The sequence below is a fragment of the Diabrotica virgifera genome, chromosome 4, assembly GCF_917563875.1.
Source record: "Diabrotica virgifera virgifera chromosome 4, PGI_DIABVI_V3a".
Lineage (NCBI taxonomy): Eukaryota > Metazoa > Arthropoda > Insecta > Coleoptera > Chrysomelidae > Diabrotica > Diabrotica virgifera.
In genome coordinates, this window is record NC_065446.1 from 167944622 (window position 1) to 167963004 (window position 18383).

Here is an 18383-nt window from a genome sequence, read left to right on the forward strand (position 1 = left end):
AATAATTATTTACAATTAGAAATACACGTTGTTTACGCCTCCAATTTTACAACAAAAGTGAAACCAAGTGAAACTGACCGTCAAAATAAAAATTTTTACCTAGAGACATAAACTGGCAAACACAAACCCTTAATTCCAGGACAAGACGTGACAAAACTATAAGCCGCTGTCCTTTATTAGTTACTACTATACCAAGAATTTGAATACCAAGTGATTATAAAACAAAATTAAATATTGGCATTTTCATGCTATCTGTAAGTTTGAATATAAAAATATAAAGTTGCCACCAAATTTTCAAATTATATGCATTTTATGCTCACTTTTATAAAAATATGCAAAATTTTACATTTTTGCATTTTTTATGCATTATATGCAAAATATGCAATTTGCATATTTGCCTAAGTCTACATATAACACACATTTTATTAACATATTTTAACAAGTTATATAGGAGAGAGTTATATAGGTACATTGTATCCTAATAAAATTTTCTCTAGTGAGGCTTCGTCCGTTTCGTCTTTAAAATAGGAAACAGTGAAACTAGTGTTTTAATAAAATTCAATCGAAACCGTTTGTTTCAAAAGCTAGAAAATAAGTTCAGTGGTTTGGAATGGTCCTCGATGATAGTTAATTAATTTCTACCTGTACCCCTTTTGTTTAGAACTGGTCACTGACAGAACATTTGTTTTTTTATTTCAACCATTTGCTAGGGGTTTTTGGGAGTATAAGGGATGACAAAAATTATAGTCCATTCGCTCACAGTAAAATATTGCAAAACCTCCGTACTGTAAAGAACAACTTGGATTGAAGTGAAATTTGGAATACATATCTAACTAATACATCAAAAACAAAAGTGATATTGTGACGATACAAAAGTGATATTGTGACTAGGGCTTCCAATCCCGCAGAGTTCAATCTCGGTATTTGCGGGACTACGAATTTTCAATCCCGCGGGATCTCGGTATTTGCGGGATCCCGCATATTGAAAATAGTCATATTTATATAAGGCAAATAAAACAATAAATTAATCAACTAACTCTACATTTACTTAAGGATTACTATTAGTATGAGATCAAAACTCTGTTTTCTTCACAAAAAAACAGTAACAAATACTGGAAAAACAAAAAATCTATCGTCAAAAAATACACCAACAAAATTTTAAAAATCAACTAAAAAAATCCATTTTCAACTGAAAATTAATATAGTTTACTAATTTAGTTGCTATATTACTTAGCTATAAGTTACTATTATTTAGCTAAAGCTTTCAATTGAAAATGTTTGCAAAGGAAACACAACATATTGGATGGTATGAATAAAAACGGAGTATAAACTCCAAGTACGCTCTCATGAGTATGAGCATAAAGTATAAGTTTATACTACATTTCATATGAATAAAAATATGTTGATGTGATGAGTTTCTACTTACCGTACATAAGAGTAGATACTACCGCGTGGAGTATGCACTCCAAAATTTGGAGTATAAACTACATTTTTATTTTTATTCATACGAGCCAATATCTAAATCTAAACTGTCATCTGCCAAATTCCTGCGTATTTTAGACACAATATAGCCAGCAGCAGAAAATGCCCTTTCGGCTTCCATACATCGACGGTATTCCTTTTTAGACTTTATATGTAAATGTAAGATATTTTCCCAATGACTCCCCAGATTCATAGAGTCATTTCTATTTTAATAATGGACTCAAGTGTATTAGCTCGAGATGGCGACGGGCAAAGTAAATTACATGCTGTCGATATAGTCTCTAACTCCTGTTGCAATGTAAAATCAAGATCGGAACCCGATGATGAAACCTCTACATTGTTTCTCACGTGTTTCTTACATGATCAGCCTCTTCGTCATCATTGAGCGTAGCTACAGCAGTAATGTACGCTTTTTTTAGTCCCGCAAATCCCGCGGATCCCGCACCTGTAATCCCGCATCACGCGGGATTGCAAAATGACGCGGGATCCCGCAATACCGAGATCTCGGTATTGCGGGATTGGAAGCCCTAATTGTGACGATGCGCGCTTTTGCCCTGAAGGCGAGTTTCAGCCCTTCTCGGAGGTGAAAAGAGATTCGTTCAAAATAAGTCCGGAATTGGATAAAATGACTAATTCTAAGCAACTTGTGTTCTGTAGAATTTTTTCACCAAGTCAATACTTGTCGAGATATTTGCGACTGAATATGTCCATTTTTCAACAAAAAAACAGGTTTTAGACTATTTTTAAGTATTTAATAAAAAAAAAAGTAAAAAAACGTATTTATTATGAATTCTGTAGATTCTGTAGAAGAAGAGTTGTAGCTAATTACAGTAGGTTCTTTCTCCGTCAAATTCCAAATCAAATATTTCAACGTGATATAACCAAAAATGAAGCACTTTTCGGGAAAAGCTCATTATAAATTTTATAACGAGAAAAAAGCTAAATTTGTGTTTTTTAAAAAAAGTTTCTAAGATCAAGAATAAGTAACGATCAAAACAATGTTGCTCCTTCTCATGTCTTGGTAAAAAAAATCGTGAAAATCACTCCCTGATCAGCATATCAAATGGAATTAATCTTTACCGCTTCACAAGGTACTTTTTTTCTTCTTTTATGGCGTTTGGGACTAAAACAATTTATGAAGCGTTATGATTAATTTCATTTGGAATGATAATAAGATGGTGACTTTTACGATTTTTTTACCAAAAAAAATGGACCAACTTCATTTTGAGCGTAACTTACTTTCTTTTGATGCTAGAAACATTTTCAAAAACAGAAATATAGCATTTTTAAACATCTTAAAAGAGTTGTGATTAGTTTTTTTTTCTACTGGGTATATAGGCTTTATTTCATACATACATAATTTTTAATTTTTTTATAAACTTTATTTTTGCTAGGAATAGTTTTTCTAATAAAATATTTACTTTTCAAGTTATTTGAGAAAGACCGCAGAAAACGTGTTGTTTTTTGTAGAAAAACGAACATATTCACTCGCAAATAACTCAAAAAGTATTGATTTAGTGAAAAGACTCTATAGAATAAAAGATGCTTAGAATTATTCCTTTTACTCAATTTCATTGTTCTTTTAAAAGCATGTTTTTTCACTCCCGAGAAGCACATATTGGCACAATATAACTTTTTTCTCTGCCATCCTTACTAAGTGTATGCCAAATTTCAACGTCCGCCAAGTTAGCAAAACAAAGTCAGCACAGTAATTCTTATACCATAATTAAGTGTAAATAAATGCAAATTTAATGTTCCAAGAAAAAATTGATTGCTCTTTTTTTTTAAGTTATCGCCTGTTCTGCTAACTTGATAATCAAGCTAGCAGAAGAGTAGTTCAAAAATTTGATAAATCATTTATAATTTAATGCCAGAGTATTCTCTGAATTAAATGCAAATTTAATGTTCAAAGAAAAAGTATATTGCTCTTTTTTTAAGTTATCGCATGATTTTCTAACTTGATAACACTGGTAAACACACAGTTTGCTGCCGGAATTTTTGTTACTGTTTCTAGGTAGTTTGGGTCTGCTAAATCCAAAAATGCCACCAGATTTGCTGGTGATCAGATCGTTTTCAAAAAATACGACAACAGATCACATTTCTAACATATAGGGTAATTTAACGCAGCACTACCTACATACATGTAGTGCTGCTACCCATGAAATAAAATAAATACGAATAAAGAGTAAGATATTTATTGTATAATAATGTACTTACAAAAATCATCACACATATCTGCCATAAAAACTTAACTTTTCATCTAACCTAACCGGCAACGTCGCCACAAAAATGTTTTATTTAGCGTCACCTAAAAACTTCCTTTTATATGATTTTCTTGCAAAGGCTTTAAAAGGACGGTCCCTTTGAAGACTCCAGCAGTAATCCACCATCATGTGACTGCCCCATCTTCCTGATACCCCTTTTCCATCGTTTTGATATCTTGGTGGAAGCGTTCCCCTTGTTCCTCACTAGGGTCACCAAGATTTTCTGGGAAACGGTCTAAGTGGCTGTGGAGGTAATGCATTTTAATACTCATATGACAACCGTGTTTGTTAAAATTGTTGAGCATTTCTTCCACTCTAATGCCCAATTGGTATACTTCCATATTTGTTGCCATTATGTAGAAGGACACGCTTTAATCTTCGTTTGGAACTGTCGATAAAAAGACACCAGTGATCTTGTGTATACTCCGATACACCCATTTTTTTTAACAGCCCTTTAATATTGTTATGAAAAACCATATAATATCATCTTGCTGAGAAAAAAAGGCAAAAGATCTTTTATCTCTATTACAATAGTATGTAATTTTGGTGTCTTGGTGGAGAACATTCTTTTCTTTTAGTCTGGAGGTAAGCAACTCGGAAGAATCCTTTGGAAGGTTCAAATTTCTGATAAGATTGTTTAGCTCTTCCTGATCAAAGCGCTCAGGACGTGTTGAATCCCCCTCAAAATCACTATCGGCTTCCTCAAATCTATTAGTCTGCAGTTCGTCAGATAACATTTCGGCATTATCCTCTGGTAACATAGGTAGACTGCTAAATATTGGAATGGGTATCTGCTCAAGCTGATGTGCAATTGGTCTTATTGCTAAATCCAGGTTAGGATATGTTCATTGGCCCATTTTTTTAGAATATGTTAAGTTTGTTTATAAACATATTGCAATTATAGTGGTGGAATATACAGAAATGTAAGAATATTTAAGTATTTGATAAGTATGTTATATCTCGAAAACTGGAGCTGGTACAAAGAAAAGGTTTGTATTTTTGGAATCAGCACAGATGAATTAACTAAAATCAGTTAATTTTTTTTTTGGCAGCAAGACAAAATTCTTTTTTTGTTGGGCTGTGTAATCAATCTAGCAGAACAGTTGTTCAAAAATTTAATAAATCATTTATAATTGAATGCCAAAGTATTCTCTGAATTAAATGCAAATTTAATGTCCCAAAAAAAATTTATTGTTTTTTTATCGCATTTTCTGCTAACTTGATAATCCAGCTAGCAGAACAGTGATTCAAAAATTTGATAAAACATCTATAATTGAATGCCAAAGTATTCTCTGAATTAAATGCAAATTTAATGTTCAAAAAAAAATTATTGCTCTTTAAAAAAAAGTTATTGCATGTTCTGCTAACTTGATATATTTAAGCTAGCAGAACAGTAGTTCAAAAATTTAATAAATCATATACAGGGTGTAACCAAAATACAGGTCATAAATTAAACCACATATTCTGGGACCACAAATAGTTCGAATTAACCTAACTTACCTTAGTACAAATATGCACACAAAAGAAGTTACAGCCCTTTGAAGTTACAAAATGAAAATCGATTTTTTTTAATATATCAAAAACCATTAAAGATTTTTTGTTGAAAATGGACATGTGGCATTCTTATGGAAAGAACATGTTAAAGAAAAATTATAGTAAAATTTCTGTACCCCATAAAAATTTTATGGGGGTTTTGTTCCTTTAAACCTCCCCAAACTTTTGTGTCCGTTCCAAATAAATTATTATTGTGGTGCCATTAGTTAACATCAATATTTTTAAAACTTTTTTTGCCTCTTAGTATTTTTTCGATAGGGAAGTTTTTATCGAGTTGCAGCTTCTTTTTTAATATGTTTACATAAAAATTTTATGAGGGTTTTGTTCCTTTAAACCCCCCAAATGTTTGTGTACGTTCCAATTAAACTATTACTGCGGTACCACTAGTTAAACACAGTGTTTTTAAAACTTTTTTGCCTTTTTGTATTTTTTTGATAAAGCATCTTCTATCGAGATGTGGCTTCTTTTTTAATATGGTTCAAAATATACTTAAAAATGTAAATCATAAATAAATTTTCATATTATTACCAAGTCTCCATAATCGTACTTTACCATATACAAATATGTGGTGGATTTGACAAATATTCAAATATCTCGATAAAAACTGACTTTTGGAAAAAGTACTAGGACACAAAAAAGTTTTTAAAAACGTGTGTTTAACTAATGGCGCTACAATAATAATTAAATTGGAACGTACACAAAAGTTTAGGGGGGGGGTTTAAAGGAACCAAACCCCCATAAAAATTTTATGGGGTGTCCAAATTTCATTATCATTTTTTCTTAAAATACTACTGCTATAAGAATACCACATGTCCATTTTCAATAAAAAATCTCTAATAGGTTTCGATATATTGAAAAAAATCGATTTTCATTTTGTAACTTCAAAGGGCTGTAACTTTTTTTACGTGCACATTTGTACTAAAGTAAGTTAGGTTCAATCGAACTATTTTTGGTCCCAGAATATGCGATTAAATTTATGACCTGTATTTTTGTTACACCCTGTATAATTGAATGTTAACGTATTTATTGCTCTTTTTTTTAGTTATCGCATGTTCTGCTAACTTGATAATCCAGCTAGCAGGACAGTAGTTCAAAAATTGACAAATAATTTATAATTGAATACCAGAGTATTCTCTGAATTATATGTAAATTTAATGTTCCAAGAAAAACTTTATTGCTGTTTTTTTAAGTTATCGCATGTTCTGCTTACTTGACTTAAAGCTATCAGAACACTAGTTCAAAAATTGATAAATTATTTATATTTGAATACCAGAGTATTCTCTGAATTAAATGCCAATTTAATATTCCAAGAAAAAATGTATTTCTCTTTTTTTTTAAGTTATCGCATGTTCCGCCAACTTGATTTCAAGCTAGCCGTAGTTCAACTTTAACATTGAAGAGTAGTTAAATAATTACTGATAAAATATTAAATAATTGAATACCACAGTATTCTCTAATACTGTTCCAACAAAAAATTTAATTAGGAAGTTAATAAACCTTGGGAATTTTACCAATAATTACTACCAAAATCAGATGCGATTAGAAACTCTAGAGCCATTCTCGTTCACTGCAAAATAGAAGTTTTTGTACCATATTCAGGGTTGCCAATTTAGTAGATTTTCTACTAGATGTAGTAGAATTTCTTGTGATTTAGTGGGAAAATTTTAAATCTAGTAGATTTTAGAATCTGGTAAAAAATATAGTAGATTTTGATGGATTCGACCGTTACTTGATGGAAGTTCATTTTATCTCACAATAAAACACTGAAAAACGTTTGTTTTTCTATACTTCCACAAAATTTATTACAACTATGTTATTACTACAGCTGTTTCGGCAAGGTGCCTTTCTCAAGTGATATATTTTACAATGTTTTTGCCTTTTTAAGTCTTTAACTGAAGAGGTTGAGGAGTGGGGAGCTGTTTGACCAACTCGAGACAAACAGCTCCCCACTCCTCAACCTCTTCAGTTAAAGACTTAAAAAGGCAAAAACATTGTAAAATATATCACTTGAGAAAGGCACTTTGCCGAAACAGCTGTAGTAATAACATAGTTGTAATAAATTTTGTGGAAGTATAGAAAAACAAACGTTTTTCAGTGTTTTATTGTGAGATAGTAGATTTTAGTAGTAGAACATGGGACAAATTAAAAAAAAAGAGCAATAAATTTTTTCTTGGAACATTAAACTTGCATTTAATTCAGATAATACTTTGGCATTCCATTATAAATGATTACTCAATTTTTGAATTACTGTTCTGCTAGCTTGATTATCTAGTTAGCAGGACATGCGATAACTTTTAAAAAAAAAGGGCAATAATTTTTTTCTTGGAACATTAAATTTGCATTTAATTCAGATAATACTAGTTATCAAATTTTTGAACTACTGTTCTGCTAGCTTGATTATCAAGTTAGCAGAACATGCGATACGATAACTTAAAAAAAGAGCAATAAATTTTTTTCTGGAACATTAAGTTTGCATTTTTTTACACTTAATTATAGTATAACAATAACTGTGTTCTGCTGACTTTGTTGTGCTAACTTAATGGACGTCACATTTCATGTCAATCCAAGCCAAGCAGTACTTTAAACACAGCAAAACTCGTGAGTAAATGGACTATTAAACATATTTGTAATATATATTATTAAATATATTGTAAAAAAATTATTATTAAAATATTGTAAAAATATATATTAAATTATTAAAAATTAAAAGTTAAAAGATTTTCTTCTCAAATGTCATTGAATTTACATATATTGAAATATTAACATTTGTGGGATTATTAATCGAAGCCAAAAGGTTATTTTAAATATTTTGAGATTAATTAATTATATAAAAAATAATGAAATTTACTTGGATGAAATAACCAATTATTCCTCCATCTTCGACGTGAAAATGATGTAATACCGGCATTTATTAATTTTTAATCTGTTTTGTCCTTTGACCAGTTTGTGTTTTATGTTATGTGTTAATTTTCCAAGCCATCTCCTTTACGAAACAAATGTTACGACATTCTGCTAGGATACCTTCCTGATTTGATGAAACATCCCTGAAGATGCTGAAGGAGCGAAATTACACTTGGGCAATATTTAATAAACTAGCTGCTCAATATCTGCCTTTAATTTCCATAAATTACCCCGCGTAAACCTTATGGAAATTAAGTCCCAGTGAATTTAGTTCATACTTTGGAAAATACACTTTGAAGCATTGTGATGAAAAGTTCTCATGGGCACAACTCGATGGTATGGAGGATTTTCAAGATATAGAGACACAAACTCGGAAGATTTACTGGGTATTCAAATTCCCCGAGTTACTGGTTATTTGGCAGCATGTAGAAGTTTGGATCAAAGAAACCTACTAGTAGTCTAGGATTTCTTCCTGGCTATCCAATGGCGACCTTTACTTTGACCTTGACCTTCAACGAACGTTATTTTCTAGAGTTTCGAGGGTTTTCGGCATTCAATTGATATAAACAGATTACTCATGGGTTTTTGGGATCGCTAAACACGAATAATCTGCCATCAGAATTTACCGCCGGAGCACGTCGTTGCCAGGGCCATTGCAAGGAACGTCATCTTCTAGAGTTTCGATGGGTTTCGGTACTACATTAATGCAAACGGATTAGTTATATGTTTTTGGGGTTGCTGAACACGAATACGTGATCAGCACAGACACAGGAGCACCTGGTGCCCAAGACAGGTTATCTTCTGTAGTTTCGGAGTAATTAAATGGTTTAGGTTACTTTTAGATTTTTGGGGTTACTGAACACTGAACATGCATAAACTATCAGATCCGACCCACGAATCACATTGTGCCTACGGTACATCATCTTTTGAAGTTCCAAGGGTTTTCGGCATTAAATTGATAAAAACGAATTACCCATGGTTTTTGGGGTCGCTGAATGCTAATACACCATCAGATCCGACCCACGGAGTACCTGGTGCCTAAGGTTATTCATCTTCTCGAGTTTCGAGAGTTTTCGGCATTAAATTGATACAAATGGATTACTCATGGCTTTTTGGAGTTGCTGAGTACGAATACACCATCAGAACAGACACCGGAGCACCTATCGCCTAAGGCACGTCAAAACGGATTGACACACCGAGTACTCAGAGGGTTTTTGAGTTGCCGTTTAAAGAAAGTGTACAAATTGGTGAAAAGTTCATTTTGCTACTTGTGGATTTTTATTAAAGTAACTGTGCTGTTCCATTCAATTGTTTTAATTATTCATAAATATAAACTTAATTCATATCTGACAATGTTTCTCCTTCACTTATTTTAAGATCGATTTACTATATTCTATTTTGATAGTGTTATTTATCGTGGTCACTAGATACTACAGAGTTTTTATCTAAGCCTTATTCGTGTTCAGCACCCCAAAACATAAGAGTAATCTGCTTGCATCAATTTATTACCAGCCAGTAGTAGGCACCAGGTACGCGGGTGTCTGTTTTGATGGCGTATTTGTGTTCAGCAGCCCCAAAAACCCATGAGTAATACCAATCTGCATCAATTTAATGTCAAAACCTGTCGAAACTCCAGAAGAAGACCTGCCTTAGGTACCAGGTGTTCGTGGCTCGGACCTGATGGGATATTCACGTTCAGATGCCCCAAAAACCTGTGAGTAATCAATTTAGATTAATTTAGCACCAAAAGCTCTCGAATCTCCAAAGCATGGAGATTCGTGTTCAGCAACTCCAAAAACCTATGACTAATCCGTTTGCATCAATGTAGTAGCGAAGACCCTCAAAATTCCAGGAGCTCATGTCATTGACCTTGGAACTAGGTGCTCCGGGAGTCGGTTCTGGTGGCATATTCTTGTTTAGCGACCTCAAAAAACTCTCCAGTAATTTATTTGCATCAATTAAATGCCTAAAACCATCGAAGCTCTAGAAGATGACGTCCATTGCAGTGGCCCTGGCCACCACGTCCTCCGGAGGTCAATTCTGATGGCATATTCGTGTTTAGTGATCCCAAAAACCCATGAGTAATCTGTTTAAGTATATCAATTTAACGCTGAAAATCTTCGAAACTCTAGGCTCTAGAAGATGACGTCCGCTGAAGGTCAAGGTCAAAGTAAAGGTCGCCATTCGATAGCCAGGAAAAATCCTAGACTACTGTGTAGTACTTTTATTTAATTTAAACTTCTACATGTTGCCACATAACCAGTAACTCAGGGAATTGAAATACCCGGTAAATCTTATAATTTTCCGAGTTTGTGCCTCTATATCTTGAAAATCCTCCATACAATTGAGAAGTGCCCATGAGAACTTTTTATCAGGATGCTTCACAGGGTATTTTCAAAAATTAGGAACTAAATCAACTGGGACTTAATTTTTATAAGGTTTGTGCGGGGTAATTTCATATAGTTTTCTATTTGCATTGTTAAAATTAATTATTATTGTACCTTGAAAACTACCAAGTGGTTAGAGATAGTCCATTCCTGATTTATATTGTTGCCGAAATTATATCTACTTTAAAATTAATCTAAACTATTTTTTTTAATTTTTTAGGGATTGTATTATTACAACTATAATTAACTGTTTCACCAGTTTCTTTTCTGGATTTGTAATATTTACATATTTGGGATACATGTCATATAAACAAGGTGTGCCCATTGGTGATGTTGCGACAGAAGGTTAGTATATTGCTATAGTTTACGATCGTTCGCAAAGTAAGGATACGAACAGAACAAATGGATCGCGGTGTCCATCCAAATCATCTTCTCAGGTCCTTCAGCCACGACTTCCGACATCTTCCTACTGATCTTTGCCCTGTACTTTTGAAACGTGATCCGGCAAAATGGCCCGGTCAAATAGTCCATTCTTTCACGGTTTTTACTCTAAATTTTAAAGAACCGCTTGTATTGCCATGAAATTTGGCGTACGCATAGCTGACATATATCAAAGAAAAAAAGTGATATTGTGCCGATGTGTGCTTTTCCCCTGGGGGTGACTTTCACCCCCTCTTGGGGGTGAAAAATATATGTCCAAAATAAGTCCAGAAATGGATAAACTGACGAATTTTAAGTAACTTTTGTTCTATAGAGCTTTTTCGCCAAGTCAACACTTTTCGAGTTATTTGCGAGCGAATATGTTCATTTTTCAACAAAATAACTACATTTTTAGACGGGTTTTCGCAAATAACTCAAAAATTGAGTATGTTATCGAAAAAAATGTTCTTAGCAAAAATATAGCATCTAAAAAAGTAAAAAACATGGTGTACGCGTTAGGTCTCTGACCCTCGTAGAACCAGAGTTATGACCAATGAAAATAGAATATTTCGAAGTGAAATATCCAAAAAATTAAGCAATTTTTGGGGAAAAGCGATTATAACTTTTTTAAAGTGTTTAAAAAATTTATTTTTGTTTTTATAAAAAATTTCTAGCATTAAAGTTAAGCAAGTTACGCTCAAAACAAAGTTGGTCCCTTTTGTTTTGGCAAAAAAAAAATCGGGAAGACCACCCCCTAATTAGCAACTTAAATGAAATTAATCTGTACCACTCCACAAATTATTTTACTTATGTTGTGTTTATATGATCTGTAAGTTTCGTCGATTCAAAGTGCTTATACTTTTTTAAAAATTTGGTTTTAAATTAAATTTTCAAAAATTTTAATTTTGAAAAATACGCTTTTTTTCAAAATAACTTAAAAATTGTTAGAGATACCAAAAATCTCGAAAAACAAAAAAGTCAGCATTGCTTTTCTGAATATCATGTATTTTTTTGTTTTTCTTTTAGACAAAAATTGATTAAGAATTGCTGTTTCTAAATTTGCATACTATCGTGATCAGTGACTCGTTACACCCCTTTTAACTACAGTCCTTTCAAAAATAAGGACTTTGAACCGATGAAACTTACAGGTCCTATAAACAATACATACACGAGTCAAGAAACTTGTGAAGTCGAACGATTAAGTTCATTTGAGATACTAATTAGGGGGTGATTTTCCCGATTTTTTACAAAAAAAAAGGGACTAACTTTATTTTGAGCGTAACTTGTTTACTTTTGATGCTAGAATTTTTTTTTATAAAACAATAATGAAGATTTTTTTAAACATTTTAATTAAGTTGTAATGAGTTTTCCCCGAAATGTGTTTCATTTTTGGTTACTTCACGTTAAAGTATTCCATTTGGAATTTGACGAATATGAACCAATTTTTAATTAGATAACTCTGCCTCTACTAGGTACAGAGACGTGATATTTACACCATTTTTTTAAATTTTCTACAGGCTATATTTTTGCTATAAATGTGTTTTCGACAAAATACTTATTATTTGAGTTATTTGCGAAAAACTGTTTAAAAGAGTGGTCATTTTATTGAAAAAATGAACATATTCACTGGCAAATAACTCGAAAAATATTGACATAGTGAAAAAAATCTATAGAACAAAAGTTAATTAAAATTAATCAGTTTATCCATTTCCGGACTTACTTTGGATGAATATTTTTTCGCCCTCAAGAGGGGGTGAAAACCACCCCCGGAACAAAAGCACATATCGGCACAATATCACTTTTTTTCTTTGACTTGTTAGCTACGTGTGCTAAATTTCATGTCAATCCAAGCGGTACTTTAAAATTTAGAGGTTTTGCAATATTTTACCGTTACAGAACGTACTAAAAACAGCCCTGTCAAAAAAGCCCCAAGCCTCGACAAAATAGCCCGTAATCAAAATAGCCCCGACAAAATAGATCGCACACAAAATAGCCCCGGTCAAGACAGCCCCGACTAAACCAGCCCCGACTAAACCAGCCCCGGCGAAAACTGCCCCAATAAAAAGTTTTACCTTTTAACGGAGTACCAGTTATTTTAAATTGCTATTCTAATTGGGAAATAAGCCACAATTTAACTTTAAAAAATGATTTTGTTAAAGTTTCGACTTCCACTTCGGACGTCGTTGTCAAAATAAAAAATATTAATAAATTAAACAAAAATGTTGTTGCTCAGTAAAAAAATTCTAGTAAGTTAATTTAGTCTGACTCATTCATATCGGCAATTCAGACATATATTATATATTTTAAAGTAGAAGACTTTAAAATGATATTGCCAATATTTATGAGTTGCGTTCCTGGGACGACTTTATTGAAAGATAGTTCATTCGATTACATGAAATCAACTTTACAAGAATATCCGTCACAAAAAGTCATAGCATGTGATCCGTCTTTAAAAAACAACCACACGCAATGGTGACAGTAAAATTATTCTCATGTTAGTGATTCCATAGTAAATCACGAGGAAAAACCAGGAATTTTTTGTTCCTGGTTTTTCCTAACAGAAAACACAGGGTTCGAGTTCTCTGAAAAGACCATTTTTATTTAATGTGATTAAGGTATACATCTGAGTAGAGGATAATTACCATTTCCGAAAAAATGTATTTTTAAGGGATTTACTAAGGAAGTAAAACTTCACTTGTAGGTAGTTTAAATTGGTATATAAATTTATTAAAATTTTTTTTCTAAAAAGATCCAAGTTGGATTAAATCGGGTACATCAATAGTACAAAAAACACAAACGTCTTCGGACTAATCAGTCCATCATCAGGTTGAAACTTCAGATCCAAAGTAGTTGGAACTAGCTACATAGTTAGGTCGAATTACCTTAACATTACAAAAATTATGCCATTTCGGCTACAACAATGTGGACAATAGGTCGATGTTAAAAGAATATAATGAGACTATAATGGAGTCTTCATCTTGGCTTCAAACTGACAAATTTGGTTTCAAACTTAATCAGTTTACAGCCAAGATGTAGACTCCATTACAGTCTCATTATATTCTTTTAACATCGACCTATTGTCGATATTGTTGTAGCCGAAATGGTATAATTTTTGTAATGTTAAGATCATTCGACCTAACTGTGTAGCTAGTTCCAACTACTTTGAAGTTTCAACCTGATGATTGACTGATTAGTCCGAAAACATTTGTGTTTTTTGTACTATTGATGTACCCACTTTAATCCAACTTGGATCTTTTTAGAAAAACATTTTAATAAATTTATATACCATCTACCTACAAGTGAAATTTTACATCCTTAGTAAGTTTTTTATTATGGTATACAGCCAATGAGAGGAATCTTCTCCTTTATATTTTTTAAGGGATTATTTCATGACGACTTCTGAAGGGAGCTTTTTTGTCGGGACTATTTTGTCGGGTCTATTTCGTGGACGAACTATTGTTCCGCAGCTATTTTGTCCGCAGGCTATTTTGTCGGAGCTGTTTTATGTGCGGGATATTATGTCGGGCCTATTTTGTCGGAGCTTTTTCGACGGGCTATTTTGACGGGGTACCCTTTTGAAATGATACAAAACAATAAATACGCCTATGTCTAACACACAGCTCGAAGACTTGAACTCGGACTTGGGCTAAAAAAGCGATTAGACATTTTAGGATGTTTGCGATACAACTTTGAACTGTACAGAATATACGATGCGTCTATAAAGTAACGCATAAATTCATTATTTCGTAAACCAGCGAATTTAAGCAAAATGGCGAAATAGGTCGATTTTTATTTTTATATTACAATTTTTTGGCATATATATCATACTAGTGACGTCATCTATCTGGGCTTGATGACGTAATCGATATTTTTTTAAATGAGAAAAGAGGTCATGTGATAGCTCATTTGATAGGGTATTCAATTATCTATTCACAAATATAAACCTTAACATATTTACTTTTACAGGGTGTTCAAAAAAAAATTTTAATTCAATTAATTAAGACAAAAAAAGAATGTCTGTAATTTATTTAACTCAAAATACGTTTTACTATTTTCAAAAAACAGGAAAAACATGTTTATTTGACAAATAAATATTACTTTTCGCTTAAATTCAATCTTAAAGCTGCCATCAACTTGCCTCTTGTCAATTTGAATATTTCGTTTAAGCGAAAATCAATGTTTAATTTTTAAATAAAATATTTTTATGTTTTTTAACAGCAGTAAAATGTATTTAGAATTAAACAAATTGCATACATTTATCTTTTTGTATCAATAAATTTAACTAAAAAAATAATATTTTTTTGGACACCCTGTATAAATAAATATGTTATTGATTATACCAGTGAATAGAGAATTAAATACCCCTTCAAATGAGCTATCACATGACCCCTATCCTTATTTAAAAAAATCATCGATTACGTCATCACACCCAGGTGGATGACGTCACTAGTATAATATACAGGGTGAGTCACCACTAACGGGACGGAAGATTACAGCGAAATGGTAAAAGATTTGAAAATTTTTTTAAATTAATAGTTTGTAAATTGATAAAAGCTACATTTTAAAATTATTTTGAAATATACAGCGTGTCCCAATAAATGGCGGCGTATCAAAGTTATATTTTTTCTTATGGAATACCCTGTATTTTATTGCATTTTTAATTGTCCCCAAAAAATAAGGTATAGTTTCATAAGACTTCCCTATACCTATGTACAGAGTGTTCTGAGTTATGTTGACTTTTCTTAAAATCTAAAGTTTTAAAAGAAGGCTTATTCTCAAGTTATTTAAGAAATTATAAAAATATTACTTTTACATATAAATTGTTGAATGTTGGTTGAATCTAATCCATGATTAACTATTACACATTTTTCTACAGGGTGTTCAAAATTTACAGTTTTATTATTGAAGTATTCAATGTGTCATATGATGCTTATTTTAAATAAAACACCATGTATATTACTAAATAATTATACTTAACAAATTTACCTCTTTCGAATGGTATACGGATGTCCTATACCTAGGTCTCATAGTTCTTGCGTAATTTACAATTATTTAAATTATTAATCTGTAAATCGATTTTAAAACAAAAGATGAAGTTAATTAATGTCATTGTATGACATTGTCATTTTATGACAATACGGTCTGGTAATTATCTTATAAGTAATGCATTCCATGATTGATTATTACACATTGATTTACAGGGTGTTCAAAATTTACAGTTTCATTATTGCATTATTCAATGTAGCATAATATGATGGATATTAAACACAGGTTTCTCTTTCTAATGGTAAGATGTTCTATACCTAGGAGGCATAGTTTTTGCGTAATTTACAATTTTCTTAAACGGTACATCGATTTTAAAAATATTTATAGTCAGTCTCGATTTTTAAACCCATCATCTTGGCATAGTTGTTATAGAGTGTAGTTGTAAATAAATATGTAGGTATATTTTTATTTGCTGATTTGTAAAATAAATTTTTTCGTTATTGAAAATAACTAAATACATAACGAAACATATAGAATCTTAATAAAACAAATACATAAATAATACAAAATGAACCACAACTTGGTATAAGTAAAAAATTATCAGTTATGTAATACATGTTCAAAATGTTTATACAACAAGCGATTTTAAATGATTTGTTTACATTATTTAACATAGCTGGTGTTATAGACGCAAAAGCATTCGAAATTCTTAATTTCATAAAAATATCATCTGAAGTAGTAGAGTAGGAAATCTAGCATTTATAATATTTTTAATATAACCCCATTTAAAAAAATTCATCTTGGTCAATCCTGGTGACCGAGGTGGCCAAATATAGGTATAGACCGAATCTATCTATCCATTTATTTCTAAATTATATGTTGAGGTTGTTCTTAACATCACGTCAAAAATAAGCTGGAGCTCTGTCGTCCAATTGGAGACACATATTTGTTCGCACGCTAAGTGGAAGGTTTTAAGATGGATCCAAAAAACTTGTTTTAAGAAATTTAAAAAAGTTGCTTCATTTTGATTTTCGTCAAAAAAATATGGGTAGATAACGTATTCGCTCAGAATACTGCCCCAAACATTAACACTTCATCGATGTTGGCGATCAGCAGTAAAATGTTTGTTTACTGTATCATAATGAAATGTTTACTATGTCTATTAAATAGACCATTATTATGAAAAGTAGGTAGATTCGTCTGTACACAATACATTCTTAAAAAAAATCAGGAACTTCTCCAAATTCTAAAGTCTATAAACGAAAAGTTAAACGTTCCTATTCTGTCTAATGCTGGTGTAGTTGAGTTTTATACGGATGATAGTGGTTTTTCTTATGTATTCTACATACACTCGTTTGACTGATTACCAATTGACTCGAAATTTGTCACGTACATACTAGTATTTGGGTTTTTCGTAACAGAAAGCAGGATATCAAGTTCGTTGACGTCATCAAAAATAAATGGTTTATTTTTATTTAACTTTTCGTACCTATGCAACATTACCAGTAGCACGGAATCTATCGAGAAATCTCTCAAAAACGTCCTTTTTTGGGTGTCTTCTATCAGGATACTACTAAGAGACAATTTTAAAAATATTCCCCAATGCAAAGTAGCATGTCTACTCTTTCATAGATAGCGTGATTATTCATTTTTAGCAACAATTAAATTTGAATGTAAAAGTCATTTTTAAGTAAAAAAAAAATTGAATATCATACACGGATGTTTATAGTTTTGATAATTACCAGACCGTACTGTTATAAACTGACAATGTCATACAATGACATTAATTAACTATATCTTTTGTTTTAAAATCGATTTACAAATTAAGAATTTAAATAATTGTAAATTACGCAAAAACTATGACACCTAGGTATAGGACATCCATATACCATTTGAAAGAGGTAAATTTTTTTGGTATAATTATTTATTAATATACATGGTGTTCCATTTAAAATAAGCATCATATAACACATTGAATACTCCAATAATGAAACTGTAAATTTTGAACACCCTGTAGAGAAATGTGTAATAATTAATCATGGAATACATTCAACCAATATCCATCTATTTAGATGTAAAAGTAATGTTTTTATAATTTCTTAAATAACTTAAGAATAAGCCTTCTTTTAAAACTTTACATTTTAAGAAAAGTCAACATAACTCAGAACACTGTACATAGGTATAGGGAAGCCTTATGAAACTATACCTTATTTTTTGCGGAAAATTAAAAATGCAATAAAATACAGGGTGTTCCATAAGAAGAAATATAACTTTGATACGCCGCCATTTATTGGGTCACCCTGTATATTTCAAAATAATTTTAAAATATAGCTTTTATCAACTTACAAACTATTCAATTTAAATTTTTTTGAAATCTTTTACCATTTCG

At 31.6% G+C, this 18383-nt stretch overlaps 1 protein-coding gene across 1 annotated transcript in view; it reads left to right on the top strand.

Annotated features, from left to right (window-relative positions):
- LOC126883732 (sodium-dependent dopamine transporter-like) overlaps nucleotides 1–18383 on the top strand; it is a 241325-nt gene that overhangs the window by 155341 nt on the left and 67601 nt on the right. Inside the window, exon 9 of the mRNA XM_050649395.1 lies at nucleotides 10809–10933. Within this exon, the coding sequence (XP_050505352.1) occupies nucleotides 10809–10933 (125 nt within the window). The remainder of the gene's footprint in view (nucleotides 1–10808; nucleotides 10934–18383) is intronic.